Source organism: Leucoraja erinacea, chromosome 4 (assembly GCF_028641065.1).
Source record: "Leucoraja erinacea ecotype New England chromosome 4, Leri_hhj_1, whole genome shotgun sequence".
Taxonomy (NCBI): Eukaryota; Metazoa; Chordata; class Chondrichthyes; order Rajiformes; family Rajidae; genus Leucoraja; species Leucoraja erinaceus.
Genome location: NC_073380.1, coordinates 37,934,056 through 37,961,460, shown reverse-complemented (window position 1 = coordinate 37,961,460; position 27,405 = coordinate 37,934,056). Strand labels below are relative to the sequence as shown.

Below are 27,405 nucleotides of genomic sequence, written 5' to 3'. Positions count from 1 at the left end.
CTTGCAAGATTTACAGAGTGCTCAGCTCTTCCTTAAAGTAATGTTAAGGAAAGCTTTCCTTCCACTTGTGAATGTTATGCAAACTACAACACCACTGATAATCTGTCATTTCCTAAATACTGTATCAGGCTCAAAAACAGAACATGCTAGAATAATTCAGCAAGACACTCAGGAGCTATAGATGCTGAAATGTTGAACAAAACACAAAGCACTGGAGGAACTCCGCACGTTTTAAGAAACTTGGTTCACGACATTTAAGAAACATTCAGACAGATACATGGATAGGAGGGGTTTAGAGGCATGTTGGGCGCCATGGGCTAGTTGGGCCAAAGAGCCTGTCTTCTCGCTGTTGGACTCTACGACTCTTTATAACACTAAGTTAGGCAGCATGAATACTGAGACAAAAAATGAACAGATCAAATTACTGAGCCTTTATCAGAGTAAGCATAAACTGGTATGAAATGACTGCAGATTAGGCTACTGTGTAGGAGTGTCAGAGTGTTATGCTTATGTCCCTGGACTAGGGCTTATACCACGACCTCCTGAGTCAGAAAACCAATATTCTTTCATAATATTTCGCACTACACAATACTATGAGTGTGAAGATAGACTCAAAGTGCTGAAGTAACTCAGTGGGTCAGGCAGCATCTTTGGAGAAAAAGGATGGTTGACATTTTGGGTGGGGACCCTTCTTCAGAGTAGTGAAGAAGATGTTTACATTGGTATTTATAACGTATATAAAATAATAATGTTAAAAAAAATTTTTGTAATGAAAAATGCTGACATCACTGCAGAGGATCCCACCTGTGGTTCTCTTTAGTTTTGCCTCTTTTCCAAACCAATTAAGTACCAGCAGTTGCTGATGTGTTCTAATGTCGACACCTCTTAGTGATCTCCAACTGTAGAATTGAACAGCAGTCAATTGAAGGGTGTAAAACTCCGAAGGGAGAATAAAGTAATTAACAATCTATAGCTTCAGCTGTAGACAAAAAAATATGACTTCCCTTTTGGTAAGGTTGAAAGAAAAGTGCAAATTTCAATTTTCTTGCATCTAATTTACATTAAGGTTTTCAGCCTTGGGGGATAATGTTGTATTTAACCAGGATTTAGAGAAACAAGAACTGCGCACAAACGGACATGATTTGTATTCAAGGCAGTGGAATCAGGATTGGTATGCATATCTTCAGGTTTTTGTTTTGAATATATTTAGGTAAATGTCTTGAATCTGATCATGCATTAAGCACATGACATTTTGTTGCTTGCTACCACCACATTGATTCTTAAATATAGATCTTGTTATAGAGTTGTAGAGTCTTATGGTACAGAAAAAGGGCCTTTGGCCCAACTTGCCCACACCTGCCAACACATCCCATCTATGCTAATCCCACCTGCGCTGTGTTTGGCCCATATCCCTCTAAACCTGTTCTATCCATGTACCCTTCTAAATATATCTTAAGCATTGCGATAGTACCAGCCTCAAATGCACTTTACTTCCATGGTAGTTTAATTCTCTCCGAGTTGCAGGCTCTGAAGATTTATTTGTGAGTGCATCCCTTGAGCAAAATAGCTAACAAGAATTTTGCCTTTGAATTGAAAAGTTGATCTGCACCCTAACCAATATATAAGTTATCATGTGATTACCGAAGTTAATTATAATTATACACATATCGAATGAATGGATTGGAATTTATATTTTGGTAATAATATAATAAGTTGGCCAATTAATGCTCCATGAAGTGATGGAGTAAATTGCAGGGTTAAGTTTGTTGAGCGCCATTTGTTGAGACAACTCCACCTACTCTTGCCTGTAGCTACTAAAAGCAAAACTTCTTGCAGGCGAGCCCACCATTTCAGTTAATTGCAAAATTATTAGATTGGTGATGCAATTTGAATGCTGGCGTAAAATAATATGGATGAGCTGATGATTACATGACCATCAGTTGACTCCCAGGTGGGTAGCATGATGGTGCAGTTAATAGACCTTCTGCCTCACAGCACTGGAGAGTTGGGTTCAATTCTGACCTTGGGTATTGTCTGTGAAGATTTAGTTTAGTTTAGTTTAGAGATACAGCATGGAAACAGGCCTTCGACCCACGGGGTCCGCACTGACCAGCGACCCCCGCACATTAACATTATCCTACACACACTAGATACAATTTTTACATTAACCAAGCCAATTAACCTACAAACCTGTACATCTTTGGAGTGTGGGAGGAAACCGAAGATCTCGGAGAAAACCCCACGGTCACGGGTAGAACGTACAAACTTCATACAGATTGAACCCGAGTCTACGGCACTGCAAAGCAGCAACTCTACCGCTGCGCCACCTTGCCGCCCCATTCACCTGAGTTTGCAAATTTTCCCCGTGACCAAGTGGGTTTCCTCTCGTTGCTCTTATTTCCTTCTAGGTCCCAAAGACATGCAGGTTGGTAAATTAATTGCCTGCAATAAATTACCCCTGTTGTGTGGCTGAATGGTGGAGTCTGGAGGAAATTGTTGAGAATGTGGGGGAATAAAAAGTGGGATTAATGTAGGAGCAGCATAAAGGATGGTCAAGCACAAGCTGTATTCAAGGGAGAGTTAGATATAGCTCTATGGGCTAATGGAATCAAGGGATGTGGGGAGAAAGCAAAAAAAGGGGTACTGGTTTTGGATGATCAGCCAGGATCGTTGCTGGCTTGAAGGGCTGAATCAGGTACTCCTGCACCTATTTTCTATGTTTCTAAGGTTGGGGGACCAAATGGCCTATTTCATAGCTGTATCTCTCTATAGTACCATCTATTACTTTGGAAGCCAGCAGAAAGATCATTTAACTTGCAGAACTTCAACATGGCAGCCTGAACATCATTGTGAGATTTTAATTATTAGACTTTTGAATTATTTTCTGGTGTTCGTTTTGGCATTTATAGCCCAGTTTGTGTTTGGAAGGAAATAAAATTAGAATTCCTTGAATTCCATAATCTCTCTCTTACGGGACTTTATATAGTGGGAATAGCCATCAGTTATGTAATTCCAGTCAGAGATTTGTGATCTCTGTGTAACACCCAAGGGCTTGCGATATTATGTGAACAACAAGTGCCAGAATCAGGCAGGGGGCTGGTGCTGAACATTCACCATCATGTATCTTGGTCTTCCTCGTCCTCGTTGCCCTGCTATTGACTGATTCAACTGAATTGTAGCACAACCATATCCGCAAATGCTAATGAACTCGGGAAACATATTGGGTATTAGCAAGATCTTTGTACCCACTAGTTTGGGTTATTTTATTCTCAGAGAAGTAATAAATGGAGCTAAACAATGTAGGATTATCTACAAGCTGAGAACTAGAGGAGTTAGGTTTAAGGTGAGTGGGGGAAGATTTAATAGTAACCTGAGAGGTAACCTTTTTTGCATAATGGACTGTGGATGTATGGAACGAGCTGCCAGAGGGGGTAGTTAAGGCAGGTACAATCGTTTAAGGAACATTTAGACAGGTACATGGATAGGATGGGTTTGCAGGGGTATGAGCCAAACTAAGGCAAGGGGACTAGTATAGATGGGGGCATGTTGGTCAGTGTGGGCTAGTTGGGCCAAAGGCCTGGTTTCCACATACTCTGAGATAGCATTTCCACAGATTTCTTGATGAAGCAAAGGCTGTTGATTTACAGTTGATGAATATATTGAAGACTGGGATTAAAGGATTTATGGGCATTGAGTATATCAAGGAAATTGAAGGAGGAGAAAAGTGTAAGTGAACAAGTATTTCAGTTAGTCAGACTAGTGTTGAATAATAGAGCAGGATTGATAACCTGAACGACTTACTTCTGCCACCTTTTTTATTTTTTCAATGTGGCACTTTGCCAAATAGCTTACCACTCAAATGCATTAAATAATGTGAATTTGCTGCACTTCATCCACATGATGTTATTTCAGCAGTAAAGTTGGTGAGTATCCATTTCAGTGTAAGCGTCTTTTTAGCGACACAATTAATCTTAATGACTACAGAATAACCTTTATAAATTTAGACTCTTCTGATTATAACTTTTAAAATATTTATTATGGTTTATACGACCAGTATTCTGCCTACAGTTATTGTGTTTTGTGTTCTGTCCTGATTTGTCCTTCAATTCAATATTTTAACGGACATTTCATGATTCTTCATGTTTGCTCCTGAGTTACAGTAAATTCCTAAGCAAGATCCCATCAAGAATCTGCGGCCGAGTGGATCATAATGAATGACTTATTCCCGTTACCAGCTTGCTGCTAACTCTTAATCCAGTATATTGTCTAATTAGATAGAGAAAAAGAAAGAGTAGGAAGGAAGAAAAAATGGATTAGAAGTGAGAGACGAAAATTGAAAACGAAGAGATTTTTTAAAGGATGATTACTTTTAAAAGATCTGTATTTAAGATCTTTTAAATCATTTAAAATTATTTTAAAATCTCTTTAAATGATCCAGGGGACATAGGTTTAAGGCGAGGAGGGAAAGATTTAATACCAACCTGAGGGACACTTTTCACGTGTATGGAACGAGCTCTCAGAGGAGGAAGTTGAGGCAGGTACTATCACAATGTTTAAGAAACATTGAGACATATAGTTTAGAGGGATATGGGTAAAATGCTGGCAGGTGATACTAGTGTAGATGGGATATTTAGGCGGGTGTGGGCTAGTCAAGAATCATAGAATGATACAGTGGAAACAGACCTTTCGGCCCATCTTGTCCACACCGGCCAACATGTCGGCTCTACCTGATCTATTCCTCTCAAGATCATATACACCTCCATAAGATCACCCTCATCCTCCTCCAAGGAATAGTCCCAGCCTATGCAACCTCTGTCTCTAGCTCAGAACCTCTAGTCCTGGCAACATCCTCGTAAATCTTCTCCGCACCCTTTCCAGCTTGACAACATCTTTCCTATAACACGGTGCCCAAAACTGAACACAATACTATAAATGCGGACTCAGCAACGTCTTATACAACTGCAGCATGACCTCCTAACTTCTATATTCAATACTATGACTGATGAAGGCCAATGTGCCAAAAGCCTTTTGGCACCACGCCTTTGCAACTCCACTTTCCAGGAACCATGTACCTGCCTTCCTAGATCCATCTGCTCAACAACACCCCCCAGTGCCCTACCATTCACAGTGAAGGTCCTGCCCATGTTAGACTTCCCAAAATGCAACACCTCACATTTTTCTGCATTAAAGTTCATCAACCATTCCTCAGCCCACCTGGCCAATAGATCAAGATCCTGCTGCAATTTTTCACAACCATCTTTTCACTAGCTCTTTAACGAGGGATAAAATTGGTCCATTGGAGAGACAGAGTGGACAGCTATCTGCAGAGCCAAAAGAGATGGGGGAGATATTGAACAATTTCTTTTCTTCGGTATTCACCAAGGAGAAGGATATTGAATTATGTGAGGTAAGGGAAACTAGTAGAGTAGCTATGGATACTATAAGTTTCAAAGTAAAAAACACAGAGTTGACGTGGAAAAGCTTTTCCCACTGAGAGTAGGGAAGATTCAAACAAGGGGACATGACATGAGAATTAAGGGACTGAAGTTTAGGGGTAACATGAGAGGGGAACTTCTTTACTCAGAGAGTGGTGGCTGTGTGGAATGAGCTTCCAGTGAAGGTGGTGGAGGCAGGTTCGTTTTTATCATTTAAAAATAAATTGGATAGTTATATGGATGGGAAGGGAATGGAGGGTTATGGTTTGAGCGCAGGTATATGGGACTAGGGGAGATTGTGTGTTCGGCACGGACTAGAAGGGTCGAGATGGCCTGTTTCCGTGCTGTAATTGTTATATGGTTATATGGTATATAGCTGCAAAACCACCCACTTTTGTATCATCTGCAAATTTGCTCATCTTGCTGTGTATGTTCTCATCTAAATTGTTGATATAGATGACAAACAGTCTGAAGAAGGGTCTCGACCCAAAACTTCACACATTCCTTCTCTCCAGAGATGCGGCCTGTCCAGCTGAGTTACTCCAGCTTTTTGTATCTATCTTCAGTTTAAACCAGCATCTGCAGTTTCTTCCTACACATACAGTAACAGGGCCAGCACCGAACTATAATCACAGGCCTCCAGTCCGAGAAGCAACCTTCCACCAACACCCTCTGCTTCCTTCCATGAAGCCAATTTTTATATACATTCAGCTTTCTCTCCTTGGATTCCATGTGATCTAAATTGGGCCAAAGTGCCTGTTTCTATGCTGTAATTATTTGTAATTAATGTAAGACCATACATAATTGTTCACTTTTGAGCAAGGGGCTGATTGACAGTCATTGACAGTCATTATGATATATTAAAACGATACAGTTGTCTTTGGCAAGTTTAATGAGCAATTAACATGCAGATGCAACAATTTCCTGAAAATTACAGGGTAGCATGCAAAATGCCATTTTGCAAAGCTAATGGTGGGAGTTACAGAAAATAGCCTTTCGTGGCTTGCTTCTTCACTACGTTGCTTCTTCACTACATTGCTGCAGATTTATATTAATAACTAGACCCAGTGCAGACCCGTTGGGTCTGTTCCCCCAACGTGCGGTTATGGGGGGGGGGCGGCATACCGCATCACAGCGTCACTAACTATCCCCCCCCCCCCCCCCCCCCGCACTCACGCTAATTACCCCCCTTGATATAATATTAATATTATTAATTTGCTCCTTTTACCCCATAACCCCTGTATCTACTGACGCATAGCCCCCAAATGGAGGGGGGGGGGGGAGAGAGAGTTGTGCTGAGGGAGGGTGGGGGTGAGGGGAGAGGGGGGAGCAGGGAGGGTGGAGGGAAGGGGGTATGGGGGTGTGTGGAGGGGAGGGGGGGGGAGGGGAGGTGGAGGAGAGGAGGGGGGGGGGAGAGGGGTGGAGGGGGGGGGGGAGGAGGGGCGAGAGGGGGAGAAAGGGGAGGGAGAGGGGGAGAGAGGAGAGGGGGGGAGAGAGGAGAGGGGGAGGGAGAGGGGAGGGGGGAGAGGAGGAGGGGGGGGGAGAGGAGAGGAGGGGGGAGAGGAGGGTGGGGGGGAGGGGAGAGGAGGGGGGGGGGGAGAGGAGGGGGGGAGAGGAGAGGGGGGAGAGGAGGGGGGGGAGAGGAGGGAGAGGGGGGGGAGAGGGGGGGGGGGGGAGGCAGGGGGGGGGGGAAGGAGAGAGGGGGGGAGAAGAGAGGGGGGGGGGAAGAGAGGGGGTGAGGGGAGGGGAGGGGAGAGGGGGGAGAGGGGGGGAGGGGGAGGGGAGAGGAGGGGGGGGGGAGAGGGAGAGGGGGGGGGGGGAGAGAGGAGGAGAGAATGGGAGAGAGAGAGAGTGCCTTTTTATTTCAACCCAAACAACCATTTGCCGGCAGTGCTTTTTTACTTTAACCATATTTTCATTTTCAAACCACATTCAGGGTACTTACTCATAGTTGTGTGCACATGTGTTCAGTGTTATTCACAGCTCAGAGAAACGTAGCCCTCTGCCTTCCTCCATCTTGAAGAGACTGAATGAGGCGCACCACTTCCTGGTTTTATAGTCCCTCCCCCCTGCTGCCAGCGGGGGCAGCAGAGAGAATGGGGAATTTTGTAAAATCATTAATATCTCTGTCATATTTCATCAACGGGAAAAATCCTCAGCACACATACGGTGGAGGGGGGCTCTGAGCGAGGTGGCCAAAAATGACGGCCGTAGGTGGTGGCATTCTCTCGGAAATCGCAGCACAGATCGCCAAAACCGGTCAAGAACAGAGTTTTAGTATTATAGATAGATGCAGTAGACCCTCATTTTAACTGACATCTTTATAACGGATTTTGGTTGTTGCGGAGTGACTTAACGATGGCTGCCCAGGCCACTGCCGCCTTGCACTACCTCCCCGACCGCTTGCAGCCCCAGTGGCCATGCCTCCTACCGGCTCCCATTCCCTGCCAAGCGCTATACAAATAAAATGTATTATTATTATTATTATTAATTACAGGCCATGCTTGCCGTCACCTGCCGACCCTTCTCTGCACTCCGGCTGCTCGTGGGCCACAACCATTGACACCACCGATCCTCATATTCCCCTGGCCACTATCAGGTCAGGGCCGTCAACTCACCTGGATACCAGGGCCAGTTCTGGACTAAGAGTCAGAAGAAGGGTCTCAACCCAAAACGTCATCTATCAATAGACAATAGACAATAAAAAAAAGTGCAGAAGTAGGCTATTCGGCCCTTCGAGCCAGCACCACCATTCAATGTGATCATGGCTGATCATCCACATTCAGTATCCCGTTCCTGCCTTCTCATCATATCCTCTGACTCCTTTATATTTAAGAGCTCTATCTAACTCTCTTGAAAGCATCCAGAGAATTGGCCTCCACTGCCTTCTGAGGCAACAAATTCCACAGATACACAACTCTCTGGGTGAAACGGTTTTAACTTATCTCTGTTCTAAATGGCCTACCCCTTATTCATAAACTGTGGCCCCTGGTTCTGGACTCCCCCAACATCGGGAACATGTTTCCTGCCTCTAGTGTGTTCAATCCCTTAATAATCTTATATGTTTCAATAAGATGCCCCCTCATCCTTCTAAATTCCAGAGTATACAAGCCCAGCCGCTCCATTCTATCTACATATGGCAGTCCCTCCAAACCGGGAATTAACCTTGTGAACCTACGCTGTACTCCCTCCATATCAAGAATGTCCTTCCTCAAATTTGGAGACCAAAACTGCACACAATACTCTAGGTGTGGTCTCACTAGGACCCTGTACAACTGCAGGACCTCTTTGTTCCTATACTCAACTCCTCTTCAAGGCCAAAATGCCATTAGCCTGCTTGCCTGCTGTACCTGCATACTTACTTTCAGTGGCTGATGTACAAGGACCCTCAGATCCCGCTGTACTTCCCCTTTTCCCAACTTGACACCATTCAGATAATAATCTGCCTTCCTGTTTTTGCCACCAAAGTGGATAACCTCACATTTATCCACATTAAACTCATCTGCCATGCATCCGCCCACTCACCCAACCTGTCCAAGTCACCCTGCATCATCAAAGCATCCTCCTCACAGTCCACACGGTCACCCAGCTTTGTGTCATCTGCACTGTTCTCTAGTGCAGGAGTAGGCCATTCGGCCCTTCGAGCCAGCACCACCATTCATTGAATTCGCTGCCTCAGAAGGCAGTGGAGGCCAATTTTCTGGATGCTTTCAAGAGAGTTAAGTAGAGCTCTTAAAGATAGCGGAGTCAGAGGATATGGTGAGAAGGCAGGAACGGGGTACTGAATGTGGATGATCAGCCATGTCGATGATCAGCCATTGTTCTCGAGATGCTGCCTGAGCTGCTGAGTTACTCCAGCACTTTTGTGTCCTTTTGTGTTTTAACCAGCAACAGCAGTTGTTTATTTCTGCTACTTATACACTGATAATACGGTATTCAGTTACAGCGGACAATCGGCAATGACGGTCACCATTCTCCCCCCATGTTCCGTTATAAAGTTAATTTACTGTATTAATACTAGCATTTTCGCATGGTAATTTAGACATTGTTTTCATTTTGGAATTGGCAAATAGTTTTCTGAAACTCTATCCTTACACCAAGCAAATTACCAGACTTGCACGTTTCATAGCACACGTACAACATTCTGGGTCAGCTCGGTGGGGTGGCAAGGTGGTGCAGCGGTAGAGTTGCTGCCTCACAGCGCCAGAGTCCCGGGTTTGATCCTGACTATGAGTGCCGTCTGTACGGAGTTTGTATGCTCTCCATGTGGCCACGTGGGTTTTTCCCAGGTGTTCCAATTTCCTCCCACACTCCAAAGATGTACAGATTTGTAGGGTAATTGGCTTGGTATAAGTGTAAATTGTCCCTAGTGTAGCAATGTTACAAAATTTTGAGATTTAAAAAATCAAGTCTGCAATTTATCCCATCAGATAAAGCATAACAATAAGTTTAATTTGACACCTAATTCACTTCCATATCTCAAGTAATAAAAAAGTTATGGCCATTTTCATACTCGGAAATTAGCATCTTGTTCCCTATTGATTTTCTATGGACATAACAAAAAAGCTGTGATCGAGGACAGTCAAAAGCTCATAACCTTCTTAAAAATTAAGAGAACTGAATGAAATTTTCAGTTATCATAGATTGAAGCATTCTGAAACAAATATAAAATAATCTTACTTGGATGACCTGAAATTAAAGCATATAATTAGTTAGTTACCCAATTGTAGCTAATTTCAAACTTCAATTACTAGATCTAAACATCTATCCATTTCTTAATAAATGATTAACATTTTTAAATAGCCCAAGTGTCCAAATAATATTCACAAATAATTCACAATAAAACATGATTTTTAAATCTCATTTACATCAATTTATAGGCCAAATGGAAGGAATTTAGTGTTCATTTGCTGTAAATTAAAGTCAATTTAAATCGGCTTTCTAGTGGGTTCCTGTGAACGCGCTGGTTTAGAACGTTCACATTGCGCTGGATTTGTGCCCTCAAGTGCCCAGAAAAATACTGCGGGATTAAAGAGCCCAAAAGAGCCCAGAACTACTCACTATAGAAAACTTTATATACAGGGTTATATACAAGCCCCATTTAATGTAAAAATAAGGTACATACCTTTAATTGTTTGCTTTATAAAACCCTGGGGCTGCGAGAGGTTGCGGAGTGAGAGAGTGATTTTTAAACTACTCTAAATATTATACAAGGCCATAAAAACTAATAATACCTTTTGCGACGGGGTCTTTCAGCGATTTTCCGTTAATGATTTACTAGGCTGAACATTTTCGATTGGACCAGCCTAGTAAAAATCGCGTTTTATACCCGCCCCCTCTAAACAGCGCCAAAATCACACACACGGGGTGGGGGCAGATGCTCAGCCATGATTCAGGTAGGTTTTGTAACATACCTACCTAGTGTGTGTAGGATAGCGCTCGTGTATGGGGTCATTATAGTATGTGTAGGCCAAAGGGCCTGCTTCCGCACTGTTTCTCTAAACTAAACTAAACTACACAAATGGAAGGGCTACTAATGTTTGCTACAGTTCGATTCCCTTCTATCACAATGTGGGCATTTGACTTTGTTTCTGGAACTGTTGCACTATAATGGTGAGAACAAAATTCTGCACTGTATCTTTCCCTTTGGTCTACCTTTTGTACATGAATTTATCTTGATATTTATGTATAGTATTATCTTATTTGATTGGAACCCAGTCAAAATATGACTTTTCACTGCGTCGGCGTATTGACAAAAATAATCCTAAACCTAACGCAGCATTTGATGCACAATCTGAAGATGTTTTTATGATCCTGTCTGCATTATATCTTCAGACACAAACTGGCCCTGACCATTTGAGTTCACAGATACACGTTGTGAAGAGTTAATGAGCTGTTATGGATTCTCCATGAATCATTTTGAAACAGCCATCAAAATTCTGTAATTTTCCATATCATTTCTTGTTGCTAATAATAAAATTAATTATGAGTATCCCAATAACACATTTGATGAGTAACATTCACGGTTTAAGGATTTTGGTATTGAGATAAAAACAATAATGTGAACAGGAAAAATAGCAGGGAGGATACACTTTTATAATCCTACCAGAACTGGTTACAGATTGAGGCCAGATCTGGTGATGAAGCTGATTGCTAACTAACTACATTTTCTTTCTCCCCACCTACTATATAATATGTTGGTGCTGGCTTGAGCCCAAACCTCAATTTCTAGTTCTACCATGTAAGACATGGCAGTACACACAGAGAAAGGATGTGGTGTCTTGCAAGCAAAAGCTAAGTTTATTTTCATGATAGTCCTAGTGCACGGGGTGGTCGCTGGTCGGCACGGACTCGGTGGGCCAAAGACCCTGTTTCCGCGCTGTATCTCTAAACTCTAAGTACATTTTTTTAAATCCACTCATCAGGTGAGTGCCTGGAGCCCAGACAAATGCACAGCACTTGCCTTTAAGGAAGACCAATGACACAGCGGAGGTGCAGAGTGCTCCTGTGCAGATACCCCTCCATGCTTATGTTAACCTTCATGTTATGTTCACCCAACTCAATCAGTACATCTATTTTTCAAAGAACCTTACGAATGATTGCAGTGCAAATGACTGTCACACATAGGCGGGACAGAGCAAGATCATCGTTATCTGCAAAAAGTGAGGTTGTGATAAACTTGTGATTTTAGAGTACGATGGGCATGGTTGGAGTAGATTGCAGCCTCTATTTTTAGAAATTGTCAGTATTGACAGGTTGGATCTCAGCATGTCATCAATCTCTTGAAGGCTTGCCTGCATGATTAGTGGCAGGTTATCAGAATATGTAATTTTTTCCAGAAAAAGGCAGCAGGCATTTTCTTATAAAAGTTTTGAGGAGAGTCAGGGCAAGAACAATTCCCTGCAGGAGGCTGGTATTTATAACCCTTGCTCAGTCACTTTGTCTCAGACATTGAAAGGTATCTGTTGATTCCTCAGAAATGCCCACAAAAGGCAAAGCAGCTTAGTGCACAGAAAAAGGCAGGACATTTTTAGCAACAGACTATCCTTCCGCACAGAACCACATCCTGAGGAAAGGTCAATGAACATAGCTCCAATCTTAAGGTTGCACTGGAAACTCGCCTCTGTTTTTGCTGATGGCAAGCATATCATAAGATCATGTTCATGTGATAGGAGCAGAATTAGGCCATTCGGCCCATCAAGTCTACTTCGCCATTCAATCATGGCTGATCTATCTCTCCCTCCTAACGCCATTCTCCTGTCTTCTCCCCATAACCTCTGACACCCATGCTAGTCAAGAATCTGATCACATCAGCTTCAGTGCAGCATAAAAGCTGCTTGCTCATGGCCAATGGACTATCAGTTGGTAATTAGGTTAATCTTTTGTATGATGAGTTTATCCAATATCTACTGGACTGTATTGCAATTTTGCTTTCCACTCCCTTATGCTACAAAGATTAGGAAAACACATATATCCTGTTGTGATCTTCCACGATGACAATGTTTTTCAATCTTTAAAAATCGTGAAGCAATATTCTGATGAATTATCTCATCTACTTGGAGCACATACTGAAAATGTATACACGGCTATAATAGTCAAACAATACGTTGACCTGACTGAGGCGTCTTAAGTGGTAGCAAAATATTTGAAAGCTTCTTTAAGTGATGTTCACGTGATTTTGTCTTCAAACTCAAAATTGAAATGGATAATTATGAAATATCCTATTGTAGAGTATTGTGATTTAGATACAAAACTGTCACCTTACTATATTAAGTGGCATAATTACTGATTAAAACAGCTTGTGACGAAACCAACCTGTCTATATTATTACAGGAATAGCGTATATGGTTTGCAGTACCGAGAGAAAAATATATGGAGAAGTGCACACTTTTCTCAGAATACATTCTAGTAATCAAAGTCAGTCTTCTAGGTCTGATGAAGGGTCTCGACCCAAAACGTCACCCATCCCTTCTCCCCAGTGTTGCTGCCTGTCCTGCTGAGTTACTCCAGCTTTTTGTGTCTATCTTCGGTTTAAACCAACATCTGCAGTTCCATCCAACACATTCTAGTAACAGTTGGGTATGTTTGTTCAACAAATATACTCTGCTTGCTCAGTAGGTTTTCATTGTTGTCCCTGAAGCATGCATGGGGAAACCATTAGTGGTCAAAAAATTCAGTGGCTTTTTTTAAAATTGTAAATTGCAATCCATTGCTTTGTAGTTTGTTTTGAAACAAATGCCGAGCTCCTTTAAAATTTGTACAAAATCAAAGATGTTGTTTGCAGAGGCATTAACCATTACTTATGTTTGTCCCTTGCCTTGACTTTTTGTTGCTTCCTCTCCCCTTACATATGCTGACTAGGATACTGATAGTAATTTGATAGCTATCAAGATCCATGTATTTTATAGAAAACTTGAAATAAAATGCTGCCAACATATTCAAACATCCAAGGCATAATAGCACCTTCGATTCTCCAGCATCTGCAGTTCCTTCTTAAACACAAGGCATAATAGCACCTGTATAGGTCACTGGATGGGAAGCAGACCCCCCACCTCCACCCCTCCCTCTCCCCACTTATTGCTCATTTCCCAATCTCTCTCCCAGATTCTGGCATTCCTGAATTTATCCTCACTTCCATTTGCAATGGCAGTCAAGCCATTATAGAAAGATACAGCACAGAAATAGGCTATTCGGCCCACCAGGTCCACACCACACATCCACTAATTAGAAACATAGAAACATAGAAAATAGGTGCAGGAAGAGGCCATTTGGCCCTTTGAGCCAGCACGACCATTCATTGTGATCATGGCTGATCATCCACAATCAGTAGCCCATGCATGACTTCTCCCCATACCCCTTGATTCCTCTAGCCCCAGGAACTCTATCTAACTCTCTTTTAAATTCATCCAGTGAATTGGCCTCCACTGCCCTCTGTGGCAGAGATTTCCACAAATTCACAACTGTCTGGGTGAAAAATGTTTTTCTCATCTCAGTTTTAAATGGCCTCCCCTTTATTCTTAGACTGTGCCCCCTGGTTCCCCACAACATTGGGAACATTTTTCCTGCATCTAGCTTGTTCAGTCCTTTTATAATTATATATGTTTCTATAAGATCCCATCTCATCCTTCTCAATTCCAGTGAATACAAGCCCAGTCTTTCCAATCTTTCCTCATATGACAGTCCCGCCATCCTGGGGATTAACCTCGTGAACCTACACTGCACTTCTTCCATAGTAAGGATGTCCATCCTCCAATTAGGAGACCAAAACTGCAAACAATACTCCAGATGTGTCTCACCAGGGCCCTGTACAACTGCAGAAGGACCTCTTTACTCCTATACTCAAATCCTCTCGCTATGAAGGCCAACGTGCCATTAGTTTTCTTCACTGCCTGCTGTACCTGCATGTTTACTTTCAGTGACTGGTGTACACCCATGTCTCGTTGCTCTTCCCTTGTTCCTAATCTGACACAATTGAGATGATAATCTGCCTCTTCGTTCTTGCCGCCAAAGTGGATAACCTCACATTTATCTACATTATACTGCATCTGCCATGCATCTGCCCACTCACTTAGCCTGTTCAAGTCACCCTGCAACCTCCTCTTCGCAGGTCACATTGCCACCCAGCTTTGTGTCATCTGCAAATTTGCTAGTGTTACTTTTAATTCCATCATCTAAATTATAAATATATTGTAAATAATTGCAGCCCCAGCATCGAGCCTTGCGCCACTGCCTGCCACTCTAACAGGGACCCATTTATTCCTACTCTTTGTTTCCTGTCTGCCAACCAATTCTCTCTCTATGTCAATACCCTACCCCCAATAAAATGTGCTCCAATTTTGCCCACTAATCTGTGTGGGACCTTATCAAAGGCTTTCTGAAAGTCCAGATACACTACATCCACTGGCTCTCCTTCATCTATTTTACTTGTCACATCCTGAAAAAATTCCAGAGGATTAGTCAAACAGGATTTCCCCTTCATGAGTGCATGCTGACTTGGAACAATCCTGTTACTGCTATCCAAATGCGCTGTTATTACTTCTTTAATAATTGACTCCAGCATCTTCCCTGCCACTGATGTCAGGCTAACTGGTCTATAATTCACCATTTTCTCTCTCTCTGTTTTATTGAAAAGTGGGATAACATTAGCTACCCTCCAACCCATAGGAACTGATCCTGAATCTATGGAACATTGGAAAATGATCACCAATGCATCCACAATTTCTAGAGCCACCACCTTTAGTACCCTGGGACGCAGTCCATCAGGCCCTGGTTATTTATCAGCCTTCAGTCCCATCAGTCTACCAATTCTATTTCTCACCTAATGCAAATTTATTTCAGTTCCTCTGTCTCCCTAAATCCTCTGTCCCCTAGTACATCTTGGAGATTGTTTGTGTCTTCCTTAGTGAAGACAGAACCAAAGTACCTGTTCAATTCTACCTCCATTTCCATATTCCCCATAATAATTTCACTTGTTTCTGCCTTCAAGGGACCCACATTTGTCTTTACTAATCTTTTTCTCTTAACATGCCTAGAGGAGCTTTTATTATCCTTCTTCATATTCTTGAAGAGCTTACCTTCGTACTTCATCTTTTCACCCCGTATTGCCCTTTTTGTTACCTTCTGATGTCCTTTGAAAGTTTCCCAATCCTCTGGCTTCCCACTATTCTTTGCTACGGTATACACCTTTCCTTTTAGTTTTATACCATCCCTAACTTCCCTTGTCTGCCATGGTTGCCTCTTACTCCCCTTAGAATCTTTCTTCCTCTTTGCAATGAAATGATCCTGCATCTTCTGGATTATGCCCAGAAATTCCTGCCATTGCTGTTCCACCGTAATTTCTGCTAGGATCATTTTCCAGTCGACCTTGGCCAGCTCCTCTCTCATGCCTTCATGGTCCCCTTTGTTCAACTGCAATACTGACAATTCTGATTTAATCTCCTCTCTCTCAAATTGCAAATTAAAACTTATCATATTATGGTCATATTATGGGAGCGCAGAAGGTTAAGGGGGGACTTGATAGAGGTCTTTAAAATTATGAGAGGGATAGACAGAGTTGACGTGGATAAGCTTTTTCCATTGAGAGTGGGGAAGATTCAAACAAGAGGACATGCTTTGAGAATTGAGGGACAAATGTTTAGGGTTAACAGGAGGGGGAACTTCTTTACTCAGAAAGTGGTAGCTGTGTGGAATGAGCTTCCAGTGAAAGTGGTGGGGGCAGGTTCGATTTTATCATTTAAAAATCAATTGGATAGGTATATGGACGGGAAAGGAATGGAGGGTTATGGTCTGAGTGCAGGTAGAAGGGACTAGGTAAGAGTAAGTGTTCGGCACGGACGAGAAGGGCCGAGATGACCTGTTTCCATGCTGTAATTGTTATATGGTTATATGGTCACTACCTCCTCGTGTTTCCTTTAGCTTGAATTCCTTATTAAATCCAGAATTGCCTTCTCTCTGGTAGGCTCCAATACAAGCTGCTCGAAGAATCCATCTCGGAGGCACTCTACAAACTCCCTTTCTTGAGGTCCAGAACCAATCTGATTTTCCCAGTCTACCTGCATTTTGAAATCTCCCATAACCACAGTGGCATTACCTTTGTTACATGCCAATTTCAACGTCTGCTGCAACTTACACCCTATATCCAAGCTACAGTTTGGGGACCTGTAGATAACTCCCATTAGTATCTTCTTACCTTTACATTCCTCAGTTCTATCCACAGCGACTCTACATCATCAGTCCCTATGTCACCACTCACAAGGGACTGAATTTCATCCCTCACCAACAGAGCTACCCCACCTCCTCTGCCCACCTGCCAGTCTTTCTATAGGACGTATAACCTTGAATATTCAGTCCCGATCCTCCTGCAGCCATGTCTCTGTAATCCCCACAATGTCATATCTACCAATCTCTAACTGAGCCTCAAGCTCATCCACTTTACTTCTTATACTTCGCATCTTCATATATAATAGTTTTAATCCATTACTCATCTCACTTTCCACATCGATTCCTATTTCACTTGGCCATACTCTCCTATCCCTTTGTGAGCTTGCTGACCCATTAATTTTGGTGTCTTTCTAACTTTTCCTATACTCTCAGGAAAAGTTAGAAAGGCACCAAAATTGTACACACTGTCCCTTCAGGCAGAATGTCTGAGGAACATTGACTCAATTTTCATGGTGTGCACGAATAAAGAACACGAGACACAGATGGTATCAGCCACAGAGCTCCATGTACACGCTTCCCCATTCATTCCAATGGTGGTCAATCTTCTCCCTGATTCCTGCACTAACTACAGATCCCTTGATTCCCTTAAATACACTCAGCAATTAAGCTTCCTGGATAGAGAATGATAAAAATGCACTACCTTTCAGGATTTTGTTTCCTCTCAATGCTGCGATTGTAACAGCTGGATCTACACACAGTCACAAAGGGAATCATTATCCCAGAAATAATCTTGCCAGGCTCGTTAATAATTTTGATTACTTTATGAGATCACTTCTTATTCTTCTGTGAGCCAGGCGTATCAACTCAATCACCCCTCACCGAACAGTAGCCTCCAACCAAATTTGTAAATCTTTGCTGCACTCTTTTGCAAGAACATCCTTCATGTAGGAAGTCCAGACCAGTTCCAGTCTAACATAACTGTAGTAAAATATCTTTACTCTTGCCCCCTGATCCTTTTGCAATAAAGGCAAATGTCCATTTTGCCTTCCTAATTTCCTAAAAGTTAAGTATCCTGGATTATTTAATTTCTCCCCTGTCTCAGTTTGCAACAATGTTTCAATAAAGAATATAAAATCACTTCTATTTATTTTCATCAGTGCCATCAGTTTATCTTGTTCCGAATTTTGCTATGAATGCTACAGCTTTCCCTTCTCTGACTCTAATTGGAGATAATTTCTTTGTTAAAATATACATGAAAGACCGAACACACCTTCTCATTTATTGTTATATCATTACTATTCAAGTGTTTTGGTTTTAACAGCAGGAAACTCAGACAATTAACCTGATGTAGTAGTAGATTGAAAGGTGTAAAATGGGCAATCACTGGTGATTTAACACATTAAAGACCAAATAAAATGTGTCACACAGTGGGAGAACTGGGTTCATGCCCTTGGCTATCATGAAATTAAGTTTTATTAAAATATATTAGCCAATTTTATTGTTTAATTATCATTTTATCCTCTCTCCCCTGCTGAATATAGTGCCTTTAAAAAAACGAGGAACATTTACATTTATCATGTGAACCATTTCAAGTGATCCAAATATCAGCGTGGTGCGGAATTAAATCACTTGCAACTCTCTACCCCTCCGCTCTCCCTCATACCCTGTTCTATGTCCCCATGAAGCTTGGGTCATGGTTAACCGGGCTGTATGACACTGAGGTCAATTTTGTGCACTTGTGCTCGTTTCCAGAATTGGTGATTAAAGTCTGAACAGGAATATAAGTTCTGGGTGTTTTAGTTTTGACTTCTGCAGTCTGGCACAAAGAATAATTAATTGAACCATAGAAAAAGACTGGATCTCACTGCTACGTGTGATCATAAACTGCTTCACACCCATTCAAACATTGTAGTGTTCTCCATTCCATGTTTAAATCACAAAATGGATTTCCCATGGCACTGTTTATGTTGCAAATATTCAATTTTATAAGCATTGGAGTGTTATGCTGGCAAAATGTGCAACTTATGTGTAATTAACCTTCCTTGTAATGAAAAGGTCTAATTAGCAAAAAAAACGGAAATTTTATTGATGCCTGTGCCACTTACACAGGGCATGAATTCCCCATCCCTCTTCACTGTGCCACCTGGAATTAACAAAAAATAGAAACATCACTTGGGGGTGGCACGGTGACACGGTAGTAGCGTTGCTGCTTTACCGCACCATAGACCTGGGTTCCATCCTCGCTACGGGTGCTGTCTCTGCAGAGTTCTCCCTGCAAACACGTGGGTTTTCGTTGGGTGCACCAGTTACCTCCCACATCCCAAAGACCTACAGGTTTTCAGGTTATTTGGCTTCTGTAAATTGCCCCTGGTATGTAAGATGGGTGATCATTGATCAGCATGGACTCTGTTGACTCAATCAGTCAAGCCAATATCATCCTCATCTTCCTGTCCCATCATCGCGTTTCCTTTCTCCCGCCAGCAACTACTTGGCACTTGCGAGTTATCATACAAGACAGATGGCAGGGTTACCAGGGATACAGCTTGCAGTGTAGGTGTCTCCCTCCTACAGTAGACCAATGCCAACTCATTTGTATGCAATATCATCCTTAAGTATATAATGAAGATTACTGTCATTTAATAGTTTCTGCAGTATTAATTTGATGTTGAAATTTGTGGTTAATTCATCAATAACTGACCATGTGAAAATGTAAGATTCTAAAATTCAGCAGTACCTTCAGTTGACCTGTCTGTTCTAGGTTCCTGCAGCCCTATTAAGGCTCCGTGTTACACCCTAGTATCCAGCCAGTGCAGTTGTATTACTGAAATCAGAACAGACAAACTGCTAAGGTCATGGCTGCACTTAGGTTACTCCGAACAGCTCTGCAAGAGCAGCATCTCCCCTCCCATGATATTACTGAATGCCAGAGCAAGCTCAAGGGTCCATATGGCCTATTCATGCTCCACATTTGGATCATTCATATGTTCTTTGAACTGGCTTCCTGATAGAAGATAGAACAGTAAAGAGAAAAAACAGGCCCTTCGATCCACAAAGTCTCTGCCGCACATGATGCCAAGAACATCTACAAAAAGGGCCCAAAGTACTGGAGTAACTCAGCAGATTAGGCAGCATCTCTGGTGAACATAGATATTTCGGGTCTAAACCCATCTTCAGACTGATTGTGGGGGGGGGGAGAAGAAAACTACCACATACATATTCCTCAATTTCCTGCATATCCATATGCCTATCTAAATACCTTTTAAATGCCACTAACGTATCTGCCTCAATGACCACTTCTGGCAGCGTTTTTCCAGGATTCACCACCCTCTGGGCAAAATCTTGCCCTGCATATCTCCTTTAAACTATGCTCCTCTCACCTTAAAGCAATTCCCTCTAGTATTTGATTTTTTCATCCTGGGATAAAATATTCTGACTGTCTACTCTATCTTTGCCAATTATAATTTTATATACTTCTAGCTCGTCTCGCAACCTGCGATATTCCAGAGTAACCAATCCAAGCCTGGCCAACTGTCCCTGTAGCTAATACATCCTAAGCCAGGCATCATTCTGGTAAAACTCCTCTGCACCATTTCCAAAGCCTCCACGTCCTTCATATAAATGGGTGACCAGAACTGCACGCAATACTCCAAATACGGCCTAACCAAAGTCCTAATCCAAGACATGTTTTTTTTAGGGAGAGCAGCTAGGAATTATTCAAACCTAAAACCTAAACCTAAATGATAAAAGATGAACCAAGCCATGCTAGGGCAACAGCAAGAACCTGTATTTGCCAGAAGGTTACTGATTATTTTTATAGACTCAGGTGTACTTGTAGGAGGAGTCACCGTAAACTCAAGTGTTATTTGTATAGCTATGCCATCTGCTTAGGGATATTTGCCAAGATCACCATTGCTTTCAACAGTGTGCCATCGCTTCCTCCCAGGCCAGCACAGGGTTAATGTGTATTGGCCACAGAGCTAAAGGACAGATGATCAATCAGCATGAACAGCAATTTCACCTCTTTTCTGACTAAATAATACTTGAGTAGATCAAGATTGACCTCATAGTTTGATGAGATTTAATATTTGAAAAGATCCATCACTAATTTTTGGATAATTTTTTCACTATCCATTTGTTTTCAAGTTCTTGCAAACATTTTACCTGCAACTTATTTGAAAGCTTCTTAAACAAATTTAGAATTTTTTAGCTGTATGATGGTTAAGCAACATGATTTAGCTTCCTCAAAATATTAAATGTGTTCATGTAGTGATTCATTTTCAAAGGGAAATTGCATAGTAATATCGCTGGTATAATGTAGCCGTCAGTTACTCTGTTTCACGTGTGCAGTGAGCCTTGGAAATGTGAGACAGGCGCACGATGCATTTGGCTGTAGTCTGAGTTGTGATCACGGACAATGCTGTCACTGCTCTTTTGCCTGCAATAATATTAAATGGCCAAGGGGATCAGAGGGTATGGAGAGAAGGCAGGTACGGGATACTGAGTTGGATGATCAGCCATGATCATATTGAATGGCGGTGCAGGCTCGATGCGCCGAATGGCCTACTCCTGCACCTAATTTCTATGTTTCTATGTTTCTAAAGGGATAAAACTGAAAACACTACTTTCAGTTTACTTTCAAAGCAAGACTGGATGACAAAGGGAGGCTGGAATAGGAACTGTATTATACAAGGCCTTATTATACAAGGCCCAAGGTTATTTGGGTCTTGATTTCCCATAGATACTCCAGGCGTGTATATTCAAGGATGACCAGGGAAACATTTTCCAAAAGAAGGTGATGCAAGTCATTTCTAAGCTGGAGTCCATTTCACTTCAGTTCCCTTGTACTTTCTGCAAGTGTTCTGCAGTTGCCAGTTGGAGCTTGAATGGATGTCTCTCTTCCTTTCCCCATGTCGAGCCTGCCTATTGAAATCCATAGCATCCTGTTCACAGCTTTAACCCAGTGCCCCTGTTGCCAGGCCCTGTCAAGGAGAGAAAATGTCAAGGAGTTGCAAATAGGAGGACATTTTTTTCCACCTATTTCATACATCAATTCGATCCCTGGAAACAAAAACATCAAAATGGCCCTACTCCAATTTCTTTTTCTTTACCTGCTTAAAATAAAAACAGAGAATGCTGGAAATCATGAACAGGTCAGGTAATATCAATGGAAAGAAGAAGCAGAGCTAACTTTTCAGGTCAATGAACTTTCATCTGAATTGCTTCATCAAACTCTGATCTGCATTTTTTTGACTGATGTTATTTTCTGACCAGCAACCTTTTTGTACCAAAAAAGAATGAAAGATTTACAATTTTATGTCACTTTGTCTAATCCACTTTCATTTGGGTCCATGAGGCACCTCTTTTTTAATCACATCCTCAGGCACATACATAATTAGGCACAAAATCCTGGAGTAACACAGTGGGTCAGACAACATCAATGCTCCTGACCCACTGAGTTACTCAAGCATTTTGAATCTATCTTTGGGATAAACCAGCATCTGCAGTTCCTTGTTATCACATAGATAATTATGTATCCAGTAAACCCTCGTTTGTATGGACCTCCTTATAGCGGATATCGGTTTTAGCCAACAGATCTACTTACATTCATCGACAGGCCGGGTTGCCACACCACCTCCCCAACTACTTCCAGGCCTGGGTGCCAACACTATCCTAGGCCCGCACTGGCTCCCCAACCACTTCCAACCCGAACTGTCGACTCCCCCAAGACTCACGCCACCTTCCCGCCCGCTTCGGGACTGAAGACAGATAAATCCCCAGGGCCTGATGGTCTGGCGGTGGCCCTAGAAATCGTGGATGCATTGGTGATAATTTTTTAATGTTCTCTCGACTCTGGATCAGTTCCTGTGGATTGGAGGGCAGCCAATGGAACCCTACTTCTTAAGAAAGGAGGGAGAGAGAAAACGGGGATTTATAGACCAGTTAGCCTTACATTGGTAGTGGGGAAGATGCTTGAGTTGATTGTTAAAGATGTTATAGCAACACATTTGGAAAGCAGTGACAGGATCGGTCAGTCACATAGATTTATGAAGGGGAAATCATGCTTGACTAATCTTCTGGAATATTTTGAGGATGTAACAAGTAGTATGGATAAGGGAGAGCCAGTGGATGTGGTGTATCTGGACTATCAGAAAGCCTTTGACAAGGTCCCACACAAGAGATTAGTGTGCAAAATTAGAGCACATAATAATGGGGGTAGGGTATTGACATGGATAGAGAACTGGTTGGCAGACAGGACGCAAAGAGTAGGAATTAACAGGTCCTTTTCAGAATGGCAGGCAGTGACTAGTGGAGTGCTGCAAGGCACGTTGCTGGGACCTCAGTTGTTTACAATATATATTAACGATTTGGACGAGGGAATTAAATGTCACTTCTCCAAGTTTGCAGATGACACAAAGCTGGGTGGTTGTGTGAACTGCGATGAGGATGCTGGGTGACTTGGATAGGTTGGGTGAGTGGGCAGATGCAAGGCAGATGTAGTATAATGTGGATAAATGTGAGGTTATCCACTTTGGTGGCAAGAACAGGAAGGCAGATTCTTATCTGAATGGTGTCAGATTAGGAAAAGGGGAGGTGCAATGAGACCTGGGTGTGCTTGTACATCAGTCACTGAAAGTAAGCATGCAGGTACAGCAGGCAGTGAAGAAAGCTAATGGCATGTTGGCCTTCATTGCGAGAGGATTTGAGTTTAGGAGCAAGGAGGTCGTACTGTAGTTGTACAGGTGCCCTGGTGAGACCATACCTGGAGTATTGTGCGCAATTTTGGTCTCCTAATTTGAGGAAGGACATTTTTGCTATTGAGGAAGTAGCGTAGGTTCACAAGGTTAATTCCCGGGATGACGCATGATGAAAGAATGGGTCGACTGGGCTTGTATTCACTGGGATTTAGAAGGATGAGGGGATCTTATAGAAACATATAAAATTATGTAAGGATTGAACTGGCTAGATGCAGGAAAAATGTTCCCGATGTTGGGGGAGTCCAGAACCAGGAGTCACGTTTAAGAATAAGGGGTAGGCTGTGGTGCGTAGGTCTCGAAACAAAAGAGAGGAGTCAAGTATTTCGAGAGGCACCTATATTTGTGTTCCTCCCAGTTGTAGGGAAGTCTGGGACGACAGATGGCACAATGGGCTAAGTGTTCCTTTAAACCTTCAGAAGGGCCGCCGGGACGAACCCCTCCCGCTTGGAGTGCGACATAGGGTGGCCCGTGTCCTTGGGGCCACCACAGACACCCCCCCCCCACTTTGCCTGTGTGCAAATGTAATGTAATTATGTGAAGCACTTTGGGCAATGCAAGTTGAGCTAAAAATGGGGCCGGCGGAGTCAAGGTAAGGGATTCGAGGGATTATTATTATTAAGTCCTGGCGGACACGGAGGGGTCCGTGAAGGGGGGACGCCCTTGGGGCCGAGCCTGGGCAACCAGCACCGGCTGGTCAATATCCAGGTGTGCCAGCTTCAACCGGTCAATCGACACGGCCTCCGGCCGGCACCCCATGTCCAGAGACAGAGCCTGGCCGGCCTGTGAGGAGGTAGGGCTTTCTGCTTTCTCCATCATGACGACAATGGAGCGTCGGGGTCACCAATGTGGTGCGTAGGTCTCAAAACGAAAGAGAGGCGTCAGGTATTTCGAGAGACACCTTTATTTGTGTTCCTCCCGGTTGTTGGGAAGTCCACACGAGAGAAAGATGGCACCCAAACCCCTGCCTTTAAACCCTCTGGTTAAGGGCCGCCTCCGGACTGAACCATTCCCGTGCCGAGAGGTTCGACAGTTAGGATGGCCTGACCCTTGGGAGCCGCCTCAAGGCCATTTAAGACTGAGATGAGGAAAAACATCTTCACCCAGAGAGTTGTGAATCTGTGGAATTCTCTGCCACAGAAGGCAGTGGACGCCAATTCACTGTATGTTTTCAAGAGAGATTTAGCTCTTATGGCTAAAGGAATCAAGGGATATGGGGAAAAAGCAGGAACCTGGTTCTGGTTTTAGATGATCAGCCATGATCATATTGAATGGCGGTGCAGGCTCGAAGGGCTGAATGGCCAACTCCTGCACCTATTTGCTATGTTTTTCATGTTTTTATAATTTAAGCGCCGGGCTGCCGACACCACCATGTGGTGCCCACACCACCTCCCCAACGAAAGAGAGGCTGCCTACAGGTATTTGGAGATCACCACCCCGATCATTTCTGTTCCTCCCGGTTGTTGGGAAGTCCACACGAGAGAAAGATGGCACCCAAACCCCTGCCTTTAAACCCTCTGGTTAAGGGCCGCCTCCGGACTGAACCACTCCCGTGCCGAGGGGTTCACCCCAGCCCATAGTTAGGGTGGCCTGACCCTTGCCCACACCACCTCTCTGGCTGCTTCCTGACCGAGCTGCAAAAAAACTCCACCACTGGCCTGCACCGCTTCCTTAGCTGCTTCCAGGCTGCCCCTGTCGTCACCGCCACCGCCGACCATTACCTCCACTCCGGCCGGCAGTGCTTCCACCACTCTTTACCTCAAATCACCTGGATTACAGGCCCGCTTCCAGACCGAGTCTGAAGAAGGATGACACAAAGTGCTGGACTGACTCAGGGTCGACTCGAGACTTCACCTTATGCTCTCTAAAGATGCTGCCTGACCTGCTGAGTTACTCTAGCAATTTGTGTCCTTTTGTATATTAACCAGCATCCACAGTTCTTTGTTTCTTCTACATATACAAGGATAATACCTTGCTCAGTTAAAGTGGACATAGTAATAACGGACACCATTCCCCACCCCTTACGGTCCATTATATCATGGATTCACTGTATTAGGTTGTGTCTTTAATCAGTTTAATTTGTGCAACTATCTTTAACACTTTTACCTTTTTCTTCAGATATCTGCGCACTATATATCTCGGTATCAGAAGCCGACAGAGTGGGGGGCTTGACCGCTGGCGCTTTTACTGGAACATGGTGTATGAGTATGCGGATGTAAGTATGTTACATCTGCTGGCAACGTTTTTGGAAAGTGCTCCACAGCTTGTGCTGCAGCTGTGCATTGTGATTCAGAGCCATCGCTTAGAAGCACTTCAAGGTAAGAAATGATCCATATGCTGAAAATGTGATTAAACCCAAGTTTTCCATGACTGTGGTATATAAAATTATGTTGTAATAACAACACAGAATCAGACCATTTATGCTAGTTTGGAACTATACTTCCAAAATTATGGAAGCAAAAAAATCTACCCCAGCATTGATATTAATCAGACATCCCCACGTTCTTCCATCTTCCTTTATTCAACTTTATCTATCATATCATATCATATATCATATATATATATATCATATAAAATTCTTCATATATCTATATACTTTTAAAACTGTGTGTGTGTGTGTGTGTGTGTGTGTGTGTGTGTGTGTGTGTGTGTGTGTGTGTGTGTGTGTGTGTGTGTGTGTGTGTGTGTGTGTGTGTGTGTGTGTGTATGGCATTTTTTTTGCCTTTGATTCGTTACTCCGCGAAAACCAGACGCACAAATGCCGAGATTTTTACCATTTCGCCAGCGAATTTACTTTTACATTCGCTGATCCACTCCTCAATAAATGTAGTCATTTTTATAACAATAACAGAGAATTGTTTACATCTTCTGGTAGAAAATGTCCTTATAATTTCAAAAATCCAATCCTCTATGAAGTTGATCAATTATTTCCTGAGATATTTACTAAAATTTATAACCAAACTGACATTTAAAAAAAAATTAAGGTTGCCCAGCTGCTGACCTCACAATGCCTTTGCACCTGGCCCAACTGCCCTCCTGGCCCCGCCCGGCCCTGTCCCCCCAGCGTCGCTGCTGGCCCCGCCCTGCTGACCTCACAATGCCTTTGCACCTGGCCCAACTGCTTCCTGGCCCTGCCCGACCCTGCCACCCCAGCCTGCCGCGTTGTAGATTCCATTGGTTTTCATTGAATTTAATTTAATTATTTGTCACTTAACATCACTAATTCTTAACATTAACTTTTAATTTCAAAGATTAAAAAAAAAAAATTGCTGTCTTCATTGACAGCTTAGATCGCACCTGCTGTGTGTGTGTGTGGAGGGGGAGTGGGAAGGGGAGGAGGAGGGGGAGGGGGTGGGGGGGGGGGTTTAGTGTGTGTGTGTGTGTGTGTGTGAGCGGCAGGCTGCTCCCCTGAATTCCATACAGCTGCCGACAGCTTTCGTGCATGAGCCGCACATGCTTCATTTCCAGAACTTTCTGAACGCGTGACGCACGGTTGCATTTCGCTCTCTCTGTCTCTCTCCCCCTCTCTCTCTCTCTCTCTCTCTATCCCCATCTCT

The 27,405-nt window shown here is 43.1% G+C and overlaps 1 protein-coding gene across 1 annotated transcript in view; it reads left to right on the top strand.

Annotated features, from left to right (window-relative positions):
• Positions 1-27,405, top strand: part of xkr4 (XK related 4) — a 245,780-nt gene that overhangs the window by 149,986 nt on the left and 68,389 nt on the right. Inside the window, 1 exon segment of the mRNA XM_055634061.1 lies at positions 25,967-26,166. Within this exon segment, the coding sequence (XP_055490036.1) occupies positions 25,967-26,166 (200 nt within the window).